Here is a 16,789-nt window from a genome sequence, read left to right on the forward strand (position 1 = left end):
GTATATTTATTTTGTACATTTTTTTCTCATTGTTACTATAGGATTGAAAGTCTTTTACATTCTTTTACATCATAACCCAAAGCGGAAGTCCTCTTCTTGGTATTTTAATTTGCATTTCTTAATTATTGGTAAGGTTGAGTATCTTTTAACTTGCTTGTTGGTCATTTAAATTTCCTATGCTATTAATTGCCTGTTCATAGCTTCTAGACATTTTTCTATCGAGTTTGTCTTTTTCTTAATGATTTGTAGTCGTTCTTTATGTACTTGGTCCAAATCTCTTATGGATTATAAGCACCGCAAATATTTTTTCTTAATCTATAGGTAGTCCTTTAACTTTATTTGTGGTATATTTTGTTATAGAGTTCTGTTATATATACAGAAAGTTGAGTATATCATAATTTTACAGCTCAGTGAATTTTCATAAACTTAATATACTCACATCAGGAAACAGAACATCACCAGCATGCCCTCTTCTAATCATTGCTCGATAAAGGTAGCCATTATCCAGACATCTAAAGATGTGTTGGGAATTCCCTGGCAGTCCAGTTAGAACTCCGCACTTTCACTGCCAAGGGCCTGGTTCAATGCCTGCTCAGGGAAATAAGATCCTGCAAGTTATGCAGCCAAAAAAAAAAAAAAATGTTAATTTTTAAAATTGAATATTTTAATTGTGGATTCATATGCAGTTGTAAGAAATAATACAGAGAGATCTTATGTGCCCTTTACCCAGTTCCCCCCAGTGGTAACAGAGTAAAACTATAGCACAGCATCCAACTAGGATATTGACATTGATACAGTCGAGATAGGGAATATTTCCATCACCACAAGGATCCCTCATAGTGCCTTTTATAACCACATCCACTTCCCCTCCCTCCCCCTCTTCCTCCCCATCCCAACGTACCCTATCTTTAACCCCCAGCAACTGTTGTTCTGTTCTCTTTTCAATAATTTTGTCCTTTCAAAGAGATTTTGTTTGTTTGTTTGTTTGTTTTTTTGCGGTATGCGGGCCTCTCACTGTTGTGGCCTCTCCCGTTGCGGAGCACAGGCTTCGGACGCGCAGGCTCAGCAGCCATGGCTCACAGGCCCAGCCACCCCGCGGCATGTGGGATCTTCCCGGACCGGGGCACGAACCCGTGTCCCCTGCATCGGCAGGCGGACTCTCAACCACTGCGCCATCAGGGAAGCCCCAAAGAGTTTTTATAATGGAATCACACATTATATACTAACCTTTTGGGACTGGCCTTTTTCACTCAGCAACTTTGCCAGAGATATATTCAGGTTGTTGAGTGGATTAACAGTTCATTCCTTTTTATTGCTGACTAGTATTCCAGGGAACGGATATACCACCATGCGTTTAACCACTTACCTATTGAAAGACATCTGGGTTTTCTTCCAGTCTGGGGCTATGATGAATAAAGCTGTTATGAACATTCAAGTACAGGTTTGTGTGTTAGTTTTCATTTCCCTGGGGTAAATGCCCAGGAGTACAATTGCTGGCTTATACGGTAGTTGCATGCTTAGTTTTTGAAGAAACCGCCAAATTATTTTCCAAGGTGGCTGAACCACTTTATATTCCCATCAGCAACGCATGAGTGATTCGGTTTCTCTGTGTCCTTTCCAGCAGCTGATGTTGTCAGAGTTTTTTATTTTAGCCATTCTGATACTTGTGTATTGCTATATCATTGTGGTTTTAATTTGTACTTCCCTAATGGTAAACGATGTTGAGCATCTTTCCATGTGCTCACTTGTCATCTGTATATCCTCTTTGGTGAAATATCTGTTCATGTCTTTTGCCCATTTTCTAATTGGGTTTTCTTTTTAATGTTGAGTTTTGAGAATTCTTTATGTATTCTAGATAGTAGTCCTTCGTCAAATATGTGGTTGTAAATATTTTCTCCTAGGCTGTACCTTGCCTTTTCATTGACTTAACAGAGTCCTTTAAAGAGCAGAAATCGTTAATTTTGAAGGTGTCCAATTTATCAGTTTTCCCTTTTATGGACCATGCTCGTAGTGTCAAGTCTCAAAATCCTTTGCCTAGCTCTTAGATCCCAAAGATTTTCCTCTATGTTTTATAATTTTACATTTTACACTTAAGTTTGTGATCCATTTTGAGTTAAAGTATAAAGTACTTTATACTTTATATAAAGTATGAGGTTTAAGCCTAGGGTCATTTTTTGCATGTGCATATCCAATTCTCCAGCACCATTTATTGAAAAGGCTATTCTTCCTCCATTGAATTGCTTTTGTTCATTTGTCAAAATTCAGTTGGGCAGGGACTTCCCTGGTGGTCCAGCGGTTAAGACTCCACGCTCCCAGTGCAGGGGACCCAGGTTTGATCCCTGGTCAGGGAACTAGATCCCGCATGCTACAACCAAGGGCCCGCACACAGCCAAATAAATAATTTTTTAAAATCCAGTTGGGCATATTTGTGCAGGTCCATCTCTTGGTTGTTTGTTTGTTGTTGGTTGGTTGGTTGTTCTCTTGGTCTTTGTATCTCTTTCTCTGTGAATACCACACAGTCTTGATTATTGTAGCTACATAATGTTTTGAAATTGGTTAGACTGATTTACCCCACTTTATTCTTCTTTTCAAAATTGTTTTAGATATTCTAGTTCTAATATCTTTGCCTTTCCACATACATTTTAGAATTATCTATATCTACAAAAAAATCTTACTGGGATTTTGATCCCAGGAATCGCATTAAGTCTGCACACCAGTTTGGGAAGAATCGACATCTCTACACTGCTGAGTCTTCCAATCCATGAACATGGTAGGGTTCTCAATTTATCTAGACCTTCTCTGAATTTTTGCATCAGCATTTTGTAGTTTTTAGTACCTAAGTCCTGCACATGTTTTGTTAGATTTGCACCTAAATATTCCTTTTTTTAAAAGTAATAGTTGTAAATTGTATTTTTAATTTCAGAGTTCATGTGTTCGTTGATAGTATATAGAAATATAACTGATTTGTATGTTCATCTTATATCCTGTGATCTCACTGTACTTACCTATTAGTTCATGAATTGTTTTTTAGATTCCGTGGGAATTTTTACACAGTCATCTGCAAAAAGGGACAGTTTTCTTTCTTCCTTTCTGATCTGTGTCCCTTTTATTGACTTACTGCACTGGTTAGAACTTCTAGTGCTATGTTGAATAAGAGTTGTAAGAGCGGACACCCTTGCTTCCTTCCAGTGTTCTTCACATATTCTTCAAATGTGTTCTTAATTACTCATTGAAACATTTTTATGATGGCTGCTTTAAAATATTTGTCAGATCATTCTAACACATGTGCCATTTTGGCATTGGTATCTATTGATTTTTTTAAACATTTTTATTGGAGTATAATTGCTTTACAATGGTGTGTTGGTTTCTGCTTTATAACAAAGTGAATCAGTTATACATATATGTATGTTCCCATATCTCTTCCCTCTTGGGTATCTATTGATTTTTCTTAGTCACATTGAGATTTTCCTGATTCTTGGTATGACAAGTGATTTTCAGTTGAAACCTGAACATTTGGGGTATTATGCCATAGAACTCTGGATCTTGTTTAAACCTCTTCTAGGTGACATTTTCTGACATCACTCCGGCCAGGGAAGGGGGCATGGTACCACCTCATTACTACCATAGAGTGTAGAAGTCCAGGTTCCCCACTTGATCTCCATTGACGCTTGAGGGTAAAGGAGGTTCCTTCTTACTGCTGGGTGGAATGGGAGTTCTGGTTCCACTAGGCCTCTGCTGATACCACCCTGGCCAGGAGGGTTAGGAGTTCCTTGCTACCGCTCCCTACCTGACTCACATGAACACCACAGGAAGTGCAGCCTCATTACCACTGGGTGGTATTGAAAGTCCCGACTCTCCACTAGGCCTCCGTTGACATCAGCCCAAGGGAGAGGGGTGCCTCCTTACTTCTAGGTGGGGGTGGAAGCCCAGGCACATGATCTCCACTGACACAGCAGGGGTGGGCACCTCACTACCACCTGCTAGGGATGAAAGTCCCGGCTACGTCTTTGACCTTCTCTGACACCAGCCTAGCCAGGGGTCTTGGGGGATATTGGGTACCTTGTTACAACCTGGTGGGAAGTCTAGATTCCCCACTCCGCCTTTGCTAGCATAAGTGAGGGTGGGCCACAGATTTGTTTCTGCTGGGGTTGGCCAGAGCAGAGAAGTTATTGTCTTAAGTGTTCCTTTCGTGGTTTTGTCAGCTGGAGAGAGCAGGTTTTTGCTGGGGTTTTTTTTTGTCTGTGCCCATCGGTGTTTCGGACTTGCTAGCTTCTCCATCTCCACATCTGGGATCTATGAGGCAAAGACATAACCCAGGGAATTCACCACGTGCTGTTCCATGGGCCCTGAGGTCCTCAGCCGATCTGCCTTCTTCTGTCCACCTTTCAAGGTCTTCTTATACTTGTTTTATATCTTATGCCCTGGGGTTTCAGTTGTCCTGGTAGGAGGAAGAGGGAAGAGTATATCCATTCCATCTTCTCAGATGAGTGACAGAAAGGGGGATTTGCAAAAATGTGTCATTTAGTATAAGGATTAGCCATGGCATACGTAAAGCAACCAGACCATGAAAGGCACTGAAGACAATGATTGCTATTATTTTTCAATGATCCAAAGATTCTATCATTCTCAATTTGATTATTTTGTTTCACGCTATGATGCTAAACTCTAAAATTCAGTAATTCTATGTTTTGGCATTTCCATGTATGGAACTTGACCTTTCTTCTTTTCCCTTTTTTCCTATCCCTGGACTGTCCTAGGGAAATAGTTGATTCTGAGCAAGTGTTCCATTGCCGTGTCTTGCAGAGAGCAGAGAGCATCAATCCGGTTCAAGGCCACTCTTATGAATACCCTCATGGATGTCCTTCACCACAGGCCAGGATGGGTGGAAGTAAAGGAGTAAGAAGCCCTCACCCCCAGCCTTGTCTCTCCTTCCCTTTGTCTCACAGGTCCTTGTCTCCCTTCGTTTTTGTCCCAGCTCCCTTGGGTGGCCACTGGGACTTGTCCCAACTTGGCCGTGACAGGGGCCGACATTTATTTAACATTCACAATGTGTTAGGTGCATTACTGATGCCACCTCTGTCTTGTTTAAGCCTTATAACCATCCAGAAAGATGTGATTATGTTCAGAAATATTAAGCCAATTGTTTAAGGTTACACAGCATGTAAGTGTCAGAGTGGGATTCAAACCCAGTTCAGTTTGACTATTCCACAGCCAGTGTCCTATAGCTCTCTTTGCAACCATCACAGACCTGTGGGGTGAATCCTCTGGTGATGGCAGGTCCTGGCCACTTACTAGTTCTGTGACCTTGGACAAGTTTTTTGACCCCTAAGCCTACATTTCTTCTTCTATGCTGGGCCCTGGGGATACTGAGATGAAAAAGCAAACAATCCCTGGCACGTAGTAGGTGTTAATATTAGTGAAGGTTAAGGTTTGGATGCATGTAACAGAGACACAAGATAAAAGAGGCTTTGACAGACTAGAAGTTTATTTACCCCTCCCATTGAAGTCCAGATGTAGGAGGTTCAAAGATGGTATGCAAATGTGGGACCCATCTGCTTCCGTCTTTCCACTCTGCTATCCTTTGAGTGAGGCCCTCATCCTCACGGTCTGAGGTGGAGTTCCTGTACATTCCAAGCAGCAGGAGGTAGGAAGGAGACAAGAAAATTCATGTCCTACCCTTGAAGGACACAACCCAGAAGTCCCTCACATTTCACTGGCCAGAACTTAGCCATGGGGACACACCTAGCTGCAAGGGAATCTGAAAAATGTAGACTACATTTTCCAGGTAAACGTTGGAAATTCTATGACTGTAGGAAAAGGAGAGAATAGATATGAGGGGTGAGGGCAACCAGCTACCCTGCCAGGGTCCTCAATAAATATTTGTTGCATAACAACAACTAAGCCTCCTAGACACTCTTCCATACTTTACACGTATGACCTCTTTGAATCATCCCAGTAAACCTTCCAGTAGGTGCTATCATCATCCCCATTTTCCTGGTGAAAAATCTGGACAAAAAGGAAAAATATACCATGTTGGAAAGTGGAAAAATATACCATGTTGGAAAGTGTTGGAATATACCATCTTGTCGGGGCTTGAGCTAGGGTTTTCACCTAGTCTGGCTGTCTGCAGAGTCCCAGGTTCATCCTCCCTGTTCTAGCAGCCTCTCAGTAATTGAAGGAACAAATGAGTGAATAGGTGAATCCATGCTCCCTGCTGCCTGGTGCTGGAGTCTAGCAGAGGAGACAGACACTTACTAAATCATCCCACAAAAAACTTAGGAGTTGGCTGACGGTGGCAAGCGTGGTATGGGGAATCCAAGATGGCAGAGTCCTCTCTCCGGCACTTTGGGGAGTATTAATTACAGTGATGGTGATGATGGTGATGATGGTGATGATGGTGATGGTGGTGATGACGGCAGCTACTGTGGATTTTCCTTCTTGGTTCTCTCATGTATCACACTAATATCAGAATGAGTTTTCCTTCCCTGGATCCAGAAGAACTGGATGTAGTGGAGGATGAGGCAGGGGAGGTGACCGGCAGGTATATGGGAGAAGGCACTGTCCTGACCTGCCACGTGATCTGAAGCTGCCCCCTGTTTCTCCTCAGCCTTTCTCCATGGTCAAGTGGAAGAAGGTCTGAGGGTTTGTCTGGTGCTGATGGTGTGGGAGTCCATGAAGCAGGTTGTTTCCTGGCTGATCCCACATTGCCTCGAGAGTCCTCAAGTCAGGAAAGGCTAGAGGCCAGGGCCTTTACACCAGACATGGCTCTGTGAATGTGAGGCCTTTTCCTTAGGACCTAAGCTGGGGTCTGGTATTTCCAGATAGAACGAGGTCCCAATTCAGACCATCAGCCTGTTAGGTCAGAGTTTGGAACAGATGTGGCCAGAGCTGTCCCCTCCCTTGCTTCCCACAAAGAAAGCTGTCCTTGATGCCTGGAACTGCAGCAACCATCTTGTGACCTTGAGGTGATGAGCATGAAGACAACGTGTTAAGGATGGCAGGATGAGGAGGTCGAAAGAACCTGGATTTCCTGTTGGCCTTGTTGAGCAGTTTAAGGTCTTCCTGGGTGATTTAAGAGCAACTTGACTGTGATAATCATGAAGATGGTGTACAAAATGAACAAACTTGTGGAATTGGAAAAGAATCCAAAATCCACATCATGGTCTACAAGGCGCTGTTTGTTGGGCCCTACCCCAGTTTCAGTGTCATCCCTTACGTTTCTCCCTCCACTCTGGCTTTTTTTTCATATCCTTGAATGAGCCCTTTCCAACCTCAGGGCCTCAGTTCCTGCCCTTCCCACTCCTGGAACCCTCTCCCCACTGCCCTTGATCTGGCTGTCCCTCCTTACCATTCAGATCTAAGCTGAAAAGCCAGCTCCACAGGGTAGCCTCCACCTAAACAGGTTCCTCAGCTGCCCTGCCCCATGGCCTCCAACTGGGTTATTCCAACTGGGTTATAACATTTCGCAATTCCTCATTAGAGAGTTGTGTATTTGTTTCCTTGTTTATTTTTTATCTTCCCCACAGGACTGTATGTACCACCTAGCCAGGTGTTTTTGTTCCCCCTATATCCTTGCATCCGACATTGTCTCTGACACCAAGACAGCCTCAACACCTATGTGTTGTATGAATGAATGAATACTTCATTATTCACTCATTCATCCATTATTCATTCAACTAAAACAAAGGGGGGTTAAAAAAAAAAAAGCAAATTGTGAAAGGAAATAGACAAGAGTAGCTCTAACCACGGAGCTTGGAATCTGGAGCCCGATGGCCTGAGTTCCAGTCCTGCTCTGCCACGTACTAGCTTATGAACTTAGGTGAGTTCCTTAACCTCTCTGTGCCTCACTTCACTCATCTTTAAAATGGGCATAATAAAAGAACCTAACGCTTAACAGTTACTGTGAGGATTAATGAGTTAATATTTGTAAAGTACTTAGAACAGTGTCTGGCACATGGGAAGCGGAAGTAAGTATTAGCCATTAGAAAGTTTTAAGAACATGCCAAACGATGCCATGTGCCACATATGGGTACGCACATATATACACAGTAAAACTATAAAGACACTCATAGAAATGATTCCAAATTCAGTCTAATGGCTTCCTTTTGGACAGGAGAGTAGGAGATAGAATCAGTCAGGAATCTACGCGGGGCTTCAGTTATATCTGTAATTTTTTACTAAAAAATTTGGAAGTAATCATGGTTGTGCATTTCATTTCCTGTCAAGTCTTTTTGAAGCACCTCCTCTGTGTACTCCAGCTCTGGTATCTGGACTTGGTAGATCAGTCTGGTTTCCTGTCCCCCTCTCTGGCAAGGTGGTGAAGAACAGGGTCAGAATTTGGAGTCGGGCAGGCTTGGGTGTGAATCCTTAGGCTGCCGTGTCCTCACTGAGCAAGGCTGTCCCTCTCTAAGGGATCCAGGCATGATCGTAGTCACTTTTGGGGCTGCTCTGAGGATTCAGTGAGAGGAGGGCTTTCTGAACTGGGAAGAGCTTATAAATGTTGCCTGGTAGTGTGGGCTCGGGGGTGGCTACTTGGATGCTTCCAGAGCCCAGGCAGGTAACATGACCAGGTAAGGTTGGCCCGTTGTCATGGGCCATAGGGCACGGTGGGGACTGTGATCTGGAGAGGGTGTGCCCTGTCTAAGGTGGTGGGTGCCGGGGGGCATCTGGGCTCAACGTGGCCAGATCGGCTGATTGTTCGAAGGAAACCAGTAGCCTGGATTTTTGCAGGGACATTTCTGTAGTTTTCACTCTGGCCTCACAAAGTACATGGTGGGCAGCGACAGCCCGAGGCCACCTCCTTGAGACTTACCTGATGGACACACCGCTGCTTACCCCTCAGCTGCACCTCCCTGGGCCCCAGATCCCCAGCAGTGCTGAGGTCCTCAGGTCCTGACTTTTGTCCCACCCCCACCCCCAGTGAAGGGGAGTGGGATTTCTACTGGTGCGACGTCAGCTGGCTCCGGGAGAATTTCGACCACACCTACATGGATGAGCACGTGCGGATCAGTCACTTCCGAAACCACTACGAGGTGAGCCGGGTGGGCCCAGGGGACTGGGTGTGGCAATGAGCAGGAGCTGGCTTGGGGGTACAAGGACCAGAATGGAAAAGTACAAGGGAATTTGGGGTACATGCCAGGTGAGAGATATGTGCCCTAGATTCATGATTGAGGGAATAGGGATCTCAAACCTGAGGAACAGCCCACCTTGGGGAGGGGACTGAGGTCATGGGCCGTCTGACTTCAGGTGCGAAGCCTAAAGAAGCAGGATGCTTGAGGGATTATGTGATTTCAGGGTGAGGCAAGTTGAGCTGTTTGGAGTCTGGAGATGGGAGGGAGCTCTGGAAGGAACCATACCACAAAGATGGGACTCGAGGGGCCAGTGGTGGGAGATTTAAAAAGTTTAGTGCAGCTTAGCAGTTAGAAAAAGAATTTTGGCATCAGACAGGCTGGCTCAAACCCTGGCTGTGCTGCCTGTTAGCTGGATAGCTCTGGGCAACTGACAACCTTTCTGAGCCTCATTTTCCTCACCTGTAAAGTGGGGATAATTATAGAATAGCAGGCTCTCAGTCAAAGTTACTCTTATTGTTACTCTTTTTTTTTTAATCCTTTTTTTTTTTAAGATTTATTTTTATTTATTTATTTTGGCTGGGCCGGGTCTTATTTGAGGCACGTGGGATCTTCGTTGTGGCGTGTGGGATCTTTTAGTTGCAGCATGCGGGTTTCTTAGTTGCAGCATGCAGCATCTAGTTCCCTGACCAGGGACTGAACCCAGGCACCCTGCATTGGGAGCACAGAGTCCTTCCCACTGGACCACCAGGGGAGTCCCTCTTATTGTTACTTTTACCGTACAGAGAATGGGGGTTGTGGGGGGCAGTTGGTGGGGTGGTTGGAGAGGGGCAGTTGGTGGGACGGTTGGTGCAGGGCAGTGGGCATGAGCGCCAATGGCCTTCCTGTCCATCGTGCTGCTCAGCTGACCCGCAAGAACTACATGGTGAAGAACCTGAAGCGCTTCAGGAAACAGCTGGAGCGCGAGGCGGGAAAGCTGGAGGCAGCCAAGTGCGACTTCTTCCCCAAAACCTTTGAGATGCCCTGCGAGTACCATCTGTTTGTGGAGGAGTTTCGCAAAAACCCAGGAATCACCTGGATCATGAAGCCTGTGAGTGCCCAGTGCTGGGGACTGGGGACAGGGGGTGTCCCAGGGACCAGAGCAGGGATCCTCCATTGACACAGGAGTCTGCCAATGGAGAAGGACAGGACTCTGCCTGGGAATTCAGCCTTAGATGCACCATTTGCCTTTCCCTAAAGCAGGGGTCCCCAACTCCCAGTCCAGAACCTGTTAGGAAGCAGGCGCACAGCAGGAAGTGAGCGGAGGGCGAGGGAGCAAAGCTTCATCTGCTGCTCCCCATCTCTCCCCATCGCTCCTCATCGCTCCCCATCGCTCCCCATCGCTCCCCATCGCTCCCCATCTCTCCCCATCACTCCCCATCGCTCCCCATCTCTCCCCATCGCTCCCCATCGCTCCCCATTACTCCCCATCTCTCCCCATCTCTCCCCATCACTCCCCACCTCTCCCCATTGCTCCATCTGCCACTCCCCATCACTCTCCATTGCTCCCCATCTCTCCCCATCTCCCTCCATCACTCCCCACCTCTCCCCATTGCTCCATCTGCCGCTCCCCATCGCTCCCCATCGCTCCCCATCACTCCCCATCGCTTCCCATCTCTCCCCATCGCTGCCCATTGCTCCATCTTCCGCTCCCCATCTCTTCCCATCTCTCCCCATCTCTCCCCATCACTCCCCATCACTCCCCATCGCTTCCCATCTCTCCCCATCGCTGCCCATTGCTCCATCTCCCGCTCCCCATCTCTTCCCATCTCTCCCCATCACTCCTCATCACTCCCCATCGCTCCATCTACTGCTCCCCATCTCTCCCATTGCTGCCCATTGCTCCATCTCCCACTCCCCATCGCTCCCCACTGCTCCCCATCACTCCCCATCACTCCCCATCACTCCATCTGCCGCTACTCATTGCTCCCCATCGCTCACATTACTGCCTGAACCACCCCCACCCTCACCCCTGTCCGTGGGAAAAATTGTCTTCCACAAAACTGGTCCCTGGTGCCAAAAAGGTTGGGGACCACTGCCCTAAAGGACTGACTACATCTCCTCCTCTCTGCAGTGTGTGGACTCAGCACCTATGACTGCTGGTACACAGTAGATGCTCAATAAATGTTCACTAGATAAACAAGTGGTCCTCAGGACACCAAGGCAGGGAATCCAGAGTCTCTCTTCCTGATATGAATGAAAACAATGGCCAGGCTGTGAGAAGTGCTTTACTTGCATTGCCCCACTTCTTGTAATGGTCCTTGGGAGGAGGTATTACCAGCCCCATTTTAAAGATGATGAGCCTGAGACCTATTTATTCAAGCATCCCACAAATGCTTATTGAGCACTTGCCATGTGCCAGGTACAGAACTAGATGGTGGGGATACAGCTCTCAGCAAGTCAGACGTGGGTCTCTGCCCTCCTTGAGGGCAGACAATATGCAGAGGATACACGTGTGATTATAGCTGTGCTAAGTGTCAATAAGGAGAATGGTGCCAGCAGAGGAAACAGCAGGAGGATTTCCCCCAGCCCTTCAGCAGGCTTCTTGGAAGAAGTGAGAGATTGGGCTCTGAGACCAAACCCCTTGGTTCAAATATTAGCTGTACCACCTACAGTGTGACCTCAGGCAGATTACTTAACTACTCTGTGTCCCGGTTTCCCCATCTGCAAAGTGAGAATAACTATAGCACCTATCACATAATGTTGTGTGACTAAATGGGTTAACACAGGTAAAGCACATATTAGGTCCTCAATGAATGATAGTTGTTGTTATAAGAATTAGTATGAAAAACAAACAAACAAAAGAAAACAAATAAATTTTTAAAAAAGAATTAGTATTGAGCTTCAACCTGAAGGATGCAGAGGAGTCAGCCTGGAGAAGGGCAGAGGTAGGGAAGAGCATTCCAGGAAGAGGGAACTGCATGACCAAAGGCTTTGCATCTGGAGGAAGCCCTAGATCAAGAAACTGAGTGGCGGGCAAGGGTACCAGAGCACCTGCCGGCCCCTCAGCCCTTCCTCGTGCCAGGACTGGCTCTCACCACAATGCCACCATAGCCTTGAATGGCATCATCAAAGCCCCCCTAGTATTTTCTGGGATTGGAAATGTGCTTGGCCCCAGGAAGGGAGTTGGAGGGTAAGGTAGGAGGGGGCAGCCCCCCTTGTGGAGCTGGAGATGGGCTAGTGTTGGCTGATGCAGATTTAGCCAATAGCACAGGTGAGTGGAGGGGGAAACTGGCAAAAAACACCGAGTGCTCCCAAAGAGGACAGAGCCAGGATTTACCCAGGCCTCCTGAAGTCTCACTGGAAGGCTCGGCCCCCTTCCCAGGAAGGCGGGAAGGCCAGCGAGGAGGGCTCAGAAGGGTGTCAGGCGGATGAACACGGCAACCCACCGGGCGGATCCCAATTCCCACCATTATCTCCTCAGACAAATGGTCATTTGTGCAAATTGGGAGCAAGCAATTTCATATTACGTTGATTCCTTTCCCAGCCCCGCCTTTGTCAGCAGCGGAGACGGCTGTAATTACGAGGAGGAACCTTGGCTCCGCGCGCGCGCATGCGTGCGTGCGTGCGTGTGTGTGTGTGTGTGTGTGTGTCCTCGCTCCTGAATCGCTGAGGCGCCCTGTCTGGCGTGGAGAGTGGGTGCTTCTAGTTAGAAGAAGCCTGGTTCTGATTCTGATCTGCCCCTTATGAGCTGTGTGATCCTGAGCAGGTTACTAAACCCCTCTCAGTCCATTTCCTCGTCTGTAAAACGGCCTTAATGGGTATACACCTGCCTTACAGGGTTGTGAGAGGGTTCAGTGAAGTTACACGGGTTGTATACACGAATTATACAAGCTGTATAAAGGGCTTGGCACTTAGGTGCCCAATAATTAACCATTTTTATTGTTATCACTGAGAGTCCAGACAACACTGCCTCTTCCCCCTGCCCCTGGGGAGCACTGGGTCAGTGCTTCCCAAATTTTAACGTGCTCACAAATCATCAGGGATCTGGTTAAAATGCAGAGCCCCTTTCAGCAGGTCTGGGTGGGGCCTGAGAGTCTGCATTGCTAACCACCTCCCAGTGATGCGACTGGGGCTGGTCCACAGACAACATTTTGAGTAGTGAGAATATAGAGGGGCAGTTCTCAAACTTGAGAATTTTCTGGAAAGCTTATTAAAGTACACACCCCCAGAGTGTTGGATTCAGTAGGCCTGGTGTGGGGCCTGAGACTATGCATTTCTAACAAATTCCCAGGTGCAGCAGTCAGGGATCTCCATGGAAATGGAACCATTAGTGTGTGTATAAGGAATTGGCTGTGTGATCTTGCGGGGGCTGGTAAGTCTGAAATCTGTGAGGGCAGAAAACTCAGGCAGGATTTCTCTGTTATAGTCTTGAGGCAGAATTGCTTTCTTTTTCCAGAAGCCTCAAGTTTTGCTCTTAAGCCCTCACCTGATTGGATGAAGCTCGCCCACATCATCCAGACTGATATCTTTTATTTAAAGCCTGCTGATTTTCGATGTTAATCACCTCTATAAAATACCTTAACAGCAACATCTAGACGAGCATTTGACCAAACAAGTGGGCACCATTGCCCAGCCAGGTTGACACATGCAATTAACCATCATACCAGGTTATGAGGATGCTACTGGTCTGGGTACCACACTCTGAGAACCACTGGGCTAGACCATTAGCTCTGGGATCCTGTTGTTTGGATTCCTTTGGTGTGGGGAAATGTTTAAAAAGAAAACATGTTCACATAGTTGCAGTGGCCGGGCCAGTGGGGGCAGCCACCCGCCTGCCTTTTCCCTCAGATGTCTCCTCTGCCCTGTTCTCCAGGGCCTGCAAGCCTCCATCTTCCTCCCCAGTGATGGCAGACCAGTCCTAGAAAGCGGGGTTTGAGTTGGACTCAGAAGGGAGCAGGCAGCATCACCCCCTTCACGCCACCCCATCAGTCTAGTGTAAAGCCCATCTCAATCCAAACTTTTTTTTTCCCATCTAAGTGTTCTCCCCTCCCACCAGCCCAGGCCCTCTGGTTTGTCAGGGAAACGGACAGGACCCAGATCCTAGGGACCACGCTTGCTCCTCTAGCCTCCCTTGTGTGGCTAGGAAGCAGGTGCTAGGCTCTCAGGACCCTGTCTGTCCGTCTCTCTGTGTGTCCACAGAGCTGGTCTAACACTTCGCTCAGGGCTGTGAGCATCCTGGGCAACCACTGTGTTGTTCTGGGCTTTGGGGGGCCTCTGTCCAAAGTGCAGGATGGTAAGAGCCTAGTTTTAACATTCTCTTACACGGGTTTACCCCAACCAGAGCTTCTCACACCTTTTCACTGAAATCTCCTAAGAGTTGAGATGTTTTGGATGCAGATAACAGAAAACCCAGTTCACAGTAGCTCAAACAATAAGGCAGGGGTTCTGAACTGTTCTCTTTGGCATCTGGTGTAATGTGTGGACCCCATCACAGAAGAGCGTTTTTAAAAGCATAACATAAAGTATGTTTGATTATAAAAGAAAGCAACTGTATTGAAAAACAGTTACAAGCTGTGTTTGTCTGGCTCCTCTGAGAAACAGATGCCAAGACAAGATTTAACAGGCCAGAGTTTGGCCTGTGAGACGAGGGGGAGTGAGCCTGTGGAGGCTGAGGGAGCTGTCACCCCACCAAGGCCAATCCCAGTGAGGGAGAGAGGGAAGGAAGGGTGGGCGAAGTCTCCTAATGCCCTGTGGCCTGACGGAAGTTCAACGAGGCCTGCGGAGGCCTCAAGCCCAAGTCGCTGTCAGGAGTCCCCTGTCTCCCAGGAGTGGGCCAGTCTTCGGGTCCTTGCCTCCCCATCGATGGCCTGGCAAGCCGGGCTGGATTTCTGCCACAGCAGCTGGTGCTCTGTCAGCTACTCTCCTGCAGTCAGAGGCCTGCGGGTACTTCTCACGGAGCCACCACAAATATGAACACATTCTTTATGCTGTAGGAATATATGTTCTTTTCATTAACAATTAAAGAGAGTCTAACAGCAGGCTCAACCGTTACCGTAATTTCAAGGTCATAATGAATATAACCAGTATTTGGAGATAGATAACCGACAACAGTTGTAATGTGATATGAAAATAACTGGTTTTTTTTTTTTTGAGCACAAAGTCACAGGCCTGGCTAATACTACTAGGATTTCTTGCCTGCTTTCATAGTGGAAGGAAATGTGAAAATCTGGTCAGGGATTAATGAAAATAAAGATGAAAAATTTTTTCTCATTCAAGCTTACAGACCCCAGGGAATTTCCTTTAATGATGAAAGGTCAACTCCAGGGCTGGTTCAGTGGGCAGTTCAACACTGTCACCAATTCCCAGCTCAGTGGGCTGACTGCTCCTCTCAGTCACAACAAGGCTGCTGCAGCTCTAACTCACCTCCTCACATCTCCACCTGCCGCAAGGATAAGGGAATACCCTGGTCTTGTGGCCCTTTTGAGGAAGACACAAAGTCCCAGAAGTTCCTGCAACAGACTTCCCCTGGCATCCTGCTGGCTCATGCCTGAACCGATCACATGGCAGGGACATGGGACCACCGTGAGGGCTCAGACACCCCCAGAGGGTGGGGCTACTGGAAAGAGGAGATCCAAATGGGGCTCTGTTGGCAGGGAAAAAAGAGAATCGTTGCTGGGGAGACCACCAACCGCATGTGCAACACCCGCTGAATGCCCCGTGATGAACGGGCCCCAGGGGCCAGGCAGCGGGAGGCAGGAGGTGAAGGGCCATGAGTGGCCACAGGTGGCACAAAATCAAAGTATGGTTCATTTAAATAATCCACTAATATTGTTTCCCAATCAATAACATATCTTTTAATAAAAGTATTTTCCTCCCAAATCATCAAGTAAGACTGATGCTCCCAGATGTAGCACCGTGTTTATCACGTGATTCTGTTTTTACTCCCTCACACTTTGCAGGAGCTGAATGAGCCCCAGGCTTGTGAAAGACAGATTTAACCAGGCCGGATTTGTCACCTACTGGCTGGGTAACTTTGAGCAGAGTGCTTGGCCTCTCTCTTCCTTGGTTTCCTTGGCTGCAAAATGGGGATAATATTAATGCCTACATACAAGTGTTTTAAAAAGCTTTAATGAGGATCGGAAGTTGGTTTTCGGCTGTGGTGGCAAAGGCAGCTACCAGTGTAAACCCGGGGCTGAGAATTTTCTACGGTGACTATGGCTTGTATAATAATAATTTTAAAAGTTTTCAAGTACTGTACAGACACACAAGGTTACAAGCACTCTTAAAGGGTAGTCACATGGCTAGCTGTAATTTGTAGGTCAAGATTGAGCTCAAAGTTGCTTAAGAGTACCTCCCATCAGGAAACTTGCACAAGTCTCTTAGATAGCCTCATCCACCAAAGGGCAGACGGCAGAAGCAAGAAGAACTACAATCCTGCAGCCTGTGGAACAAAAACCACATTCACAGAAAGACAGACGAGATGAAAAGGCAGAGAGCATACTATTATTCCACATAGTTTTGGAAGTCCTAACCACGGCAGTCAGAGAAGAAAAAGAAATAAAAGGAATACAAATTGGAAAAGAAGAAGTAAAACTGTCACTGTTTGCAGATGACGTGATACTATACATAGAGAATCCTAAAGATGCCACCAGAAAACTACTAGAGCTAATCAATGAATTTGGTAAAGTTGCAGGATACAAAATTAATGCACAGAAATCTCTTGCATTCCTATACACTAA

General features: G+C 46.8%; 1 protein-coding gene across 1 annotated transcript in view; it reads left to right on the forward strand.

Moving 5' to 3' along the window:
- Positions 1-4,813: 4,813 nt before the first annotated feature.
- Positions 4,814-16,789, forward strand: part of TTLL9 (tubulin tyrosine ligase like 9) — a 40,632-nt gene continuing 28,656 nt past the window's right edge. Inside the window, exons 1-3 of the mRNA XM_024743223.1 lie at positions 4,814-4,896; positions 8,921-9,032; positions 9,973-10,158. Coding sequence (XP_024598991.1) covers positions 4,841-4,896; positions 8,921-9,032; positions 9,973-10,158 — 354 coding nt within the window. The 5' untranslated portion in view covers positions 4,814-4,840. The remainder of the gene's footprint in view (positions 4,897-8,920; positions 9,033-9,972; positions 10,159-16,789) is intronic.

The sequence above is a fragment of the Neophocaena asiaeorientalis genome, unplaced genomic scaffold, assembly GCF_003031525.2.
Source record: "Neophocaena asiaeorientalis asiaeorientalis breed wild unplaced genomic scaffold, Neophocaena_asiaeorientalis_V1.1 scaffold82, whole genome shotgun sequence".
NCBI lineage: Eukaryota > Metazoa > Chordata > Mammalia > Artiodactyla > Phocoenidae > Neophocaena > Neophocaena asiaeorientalis.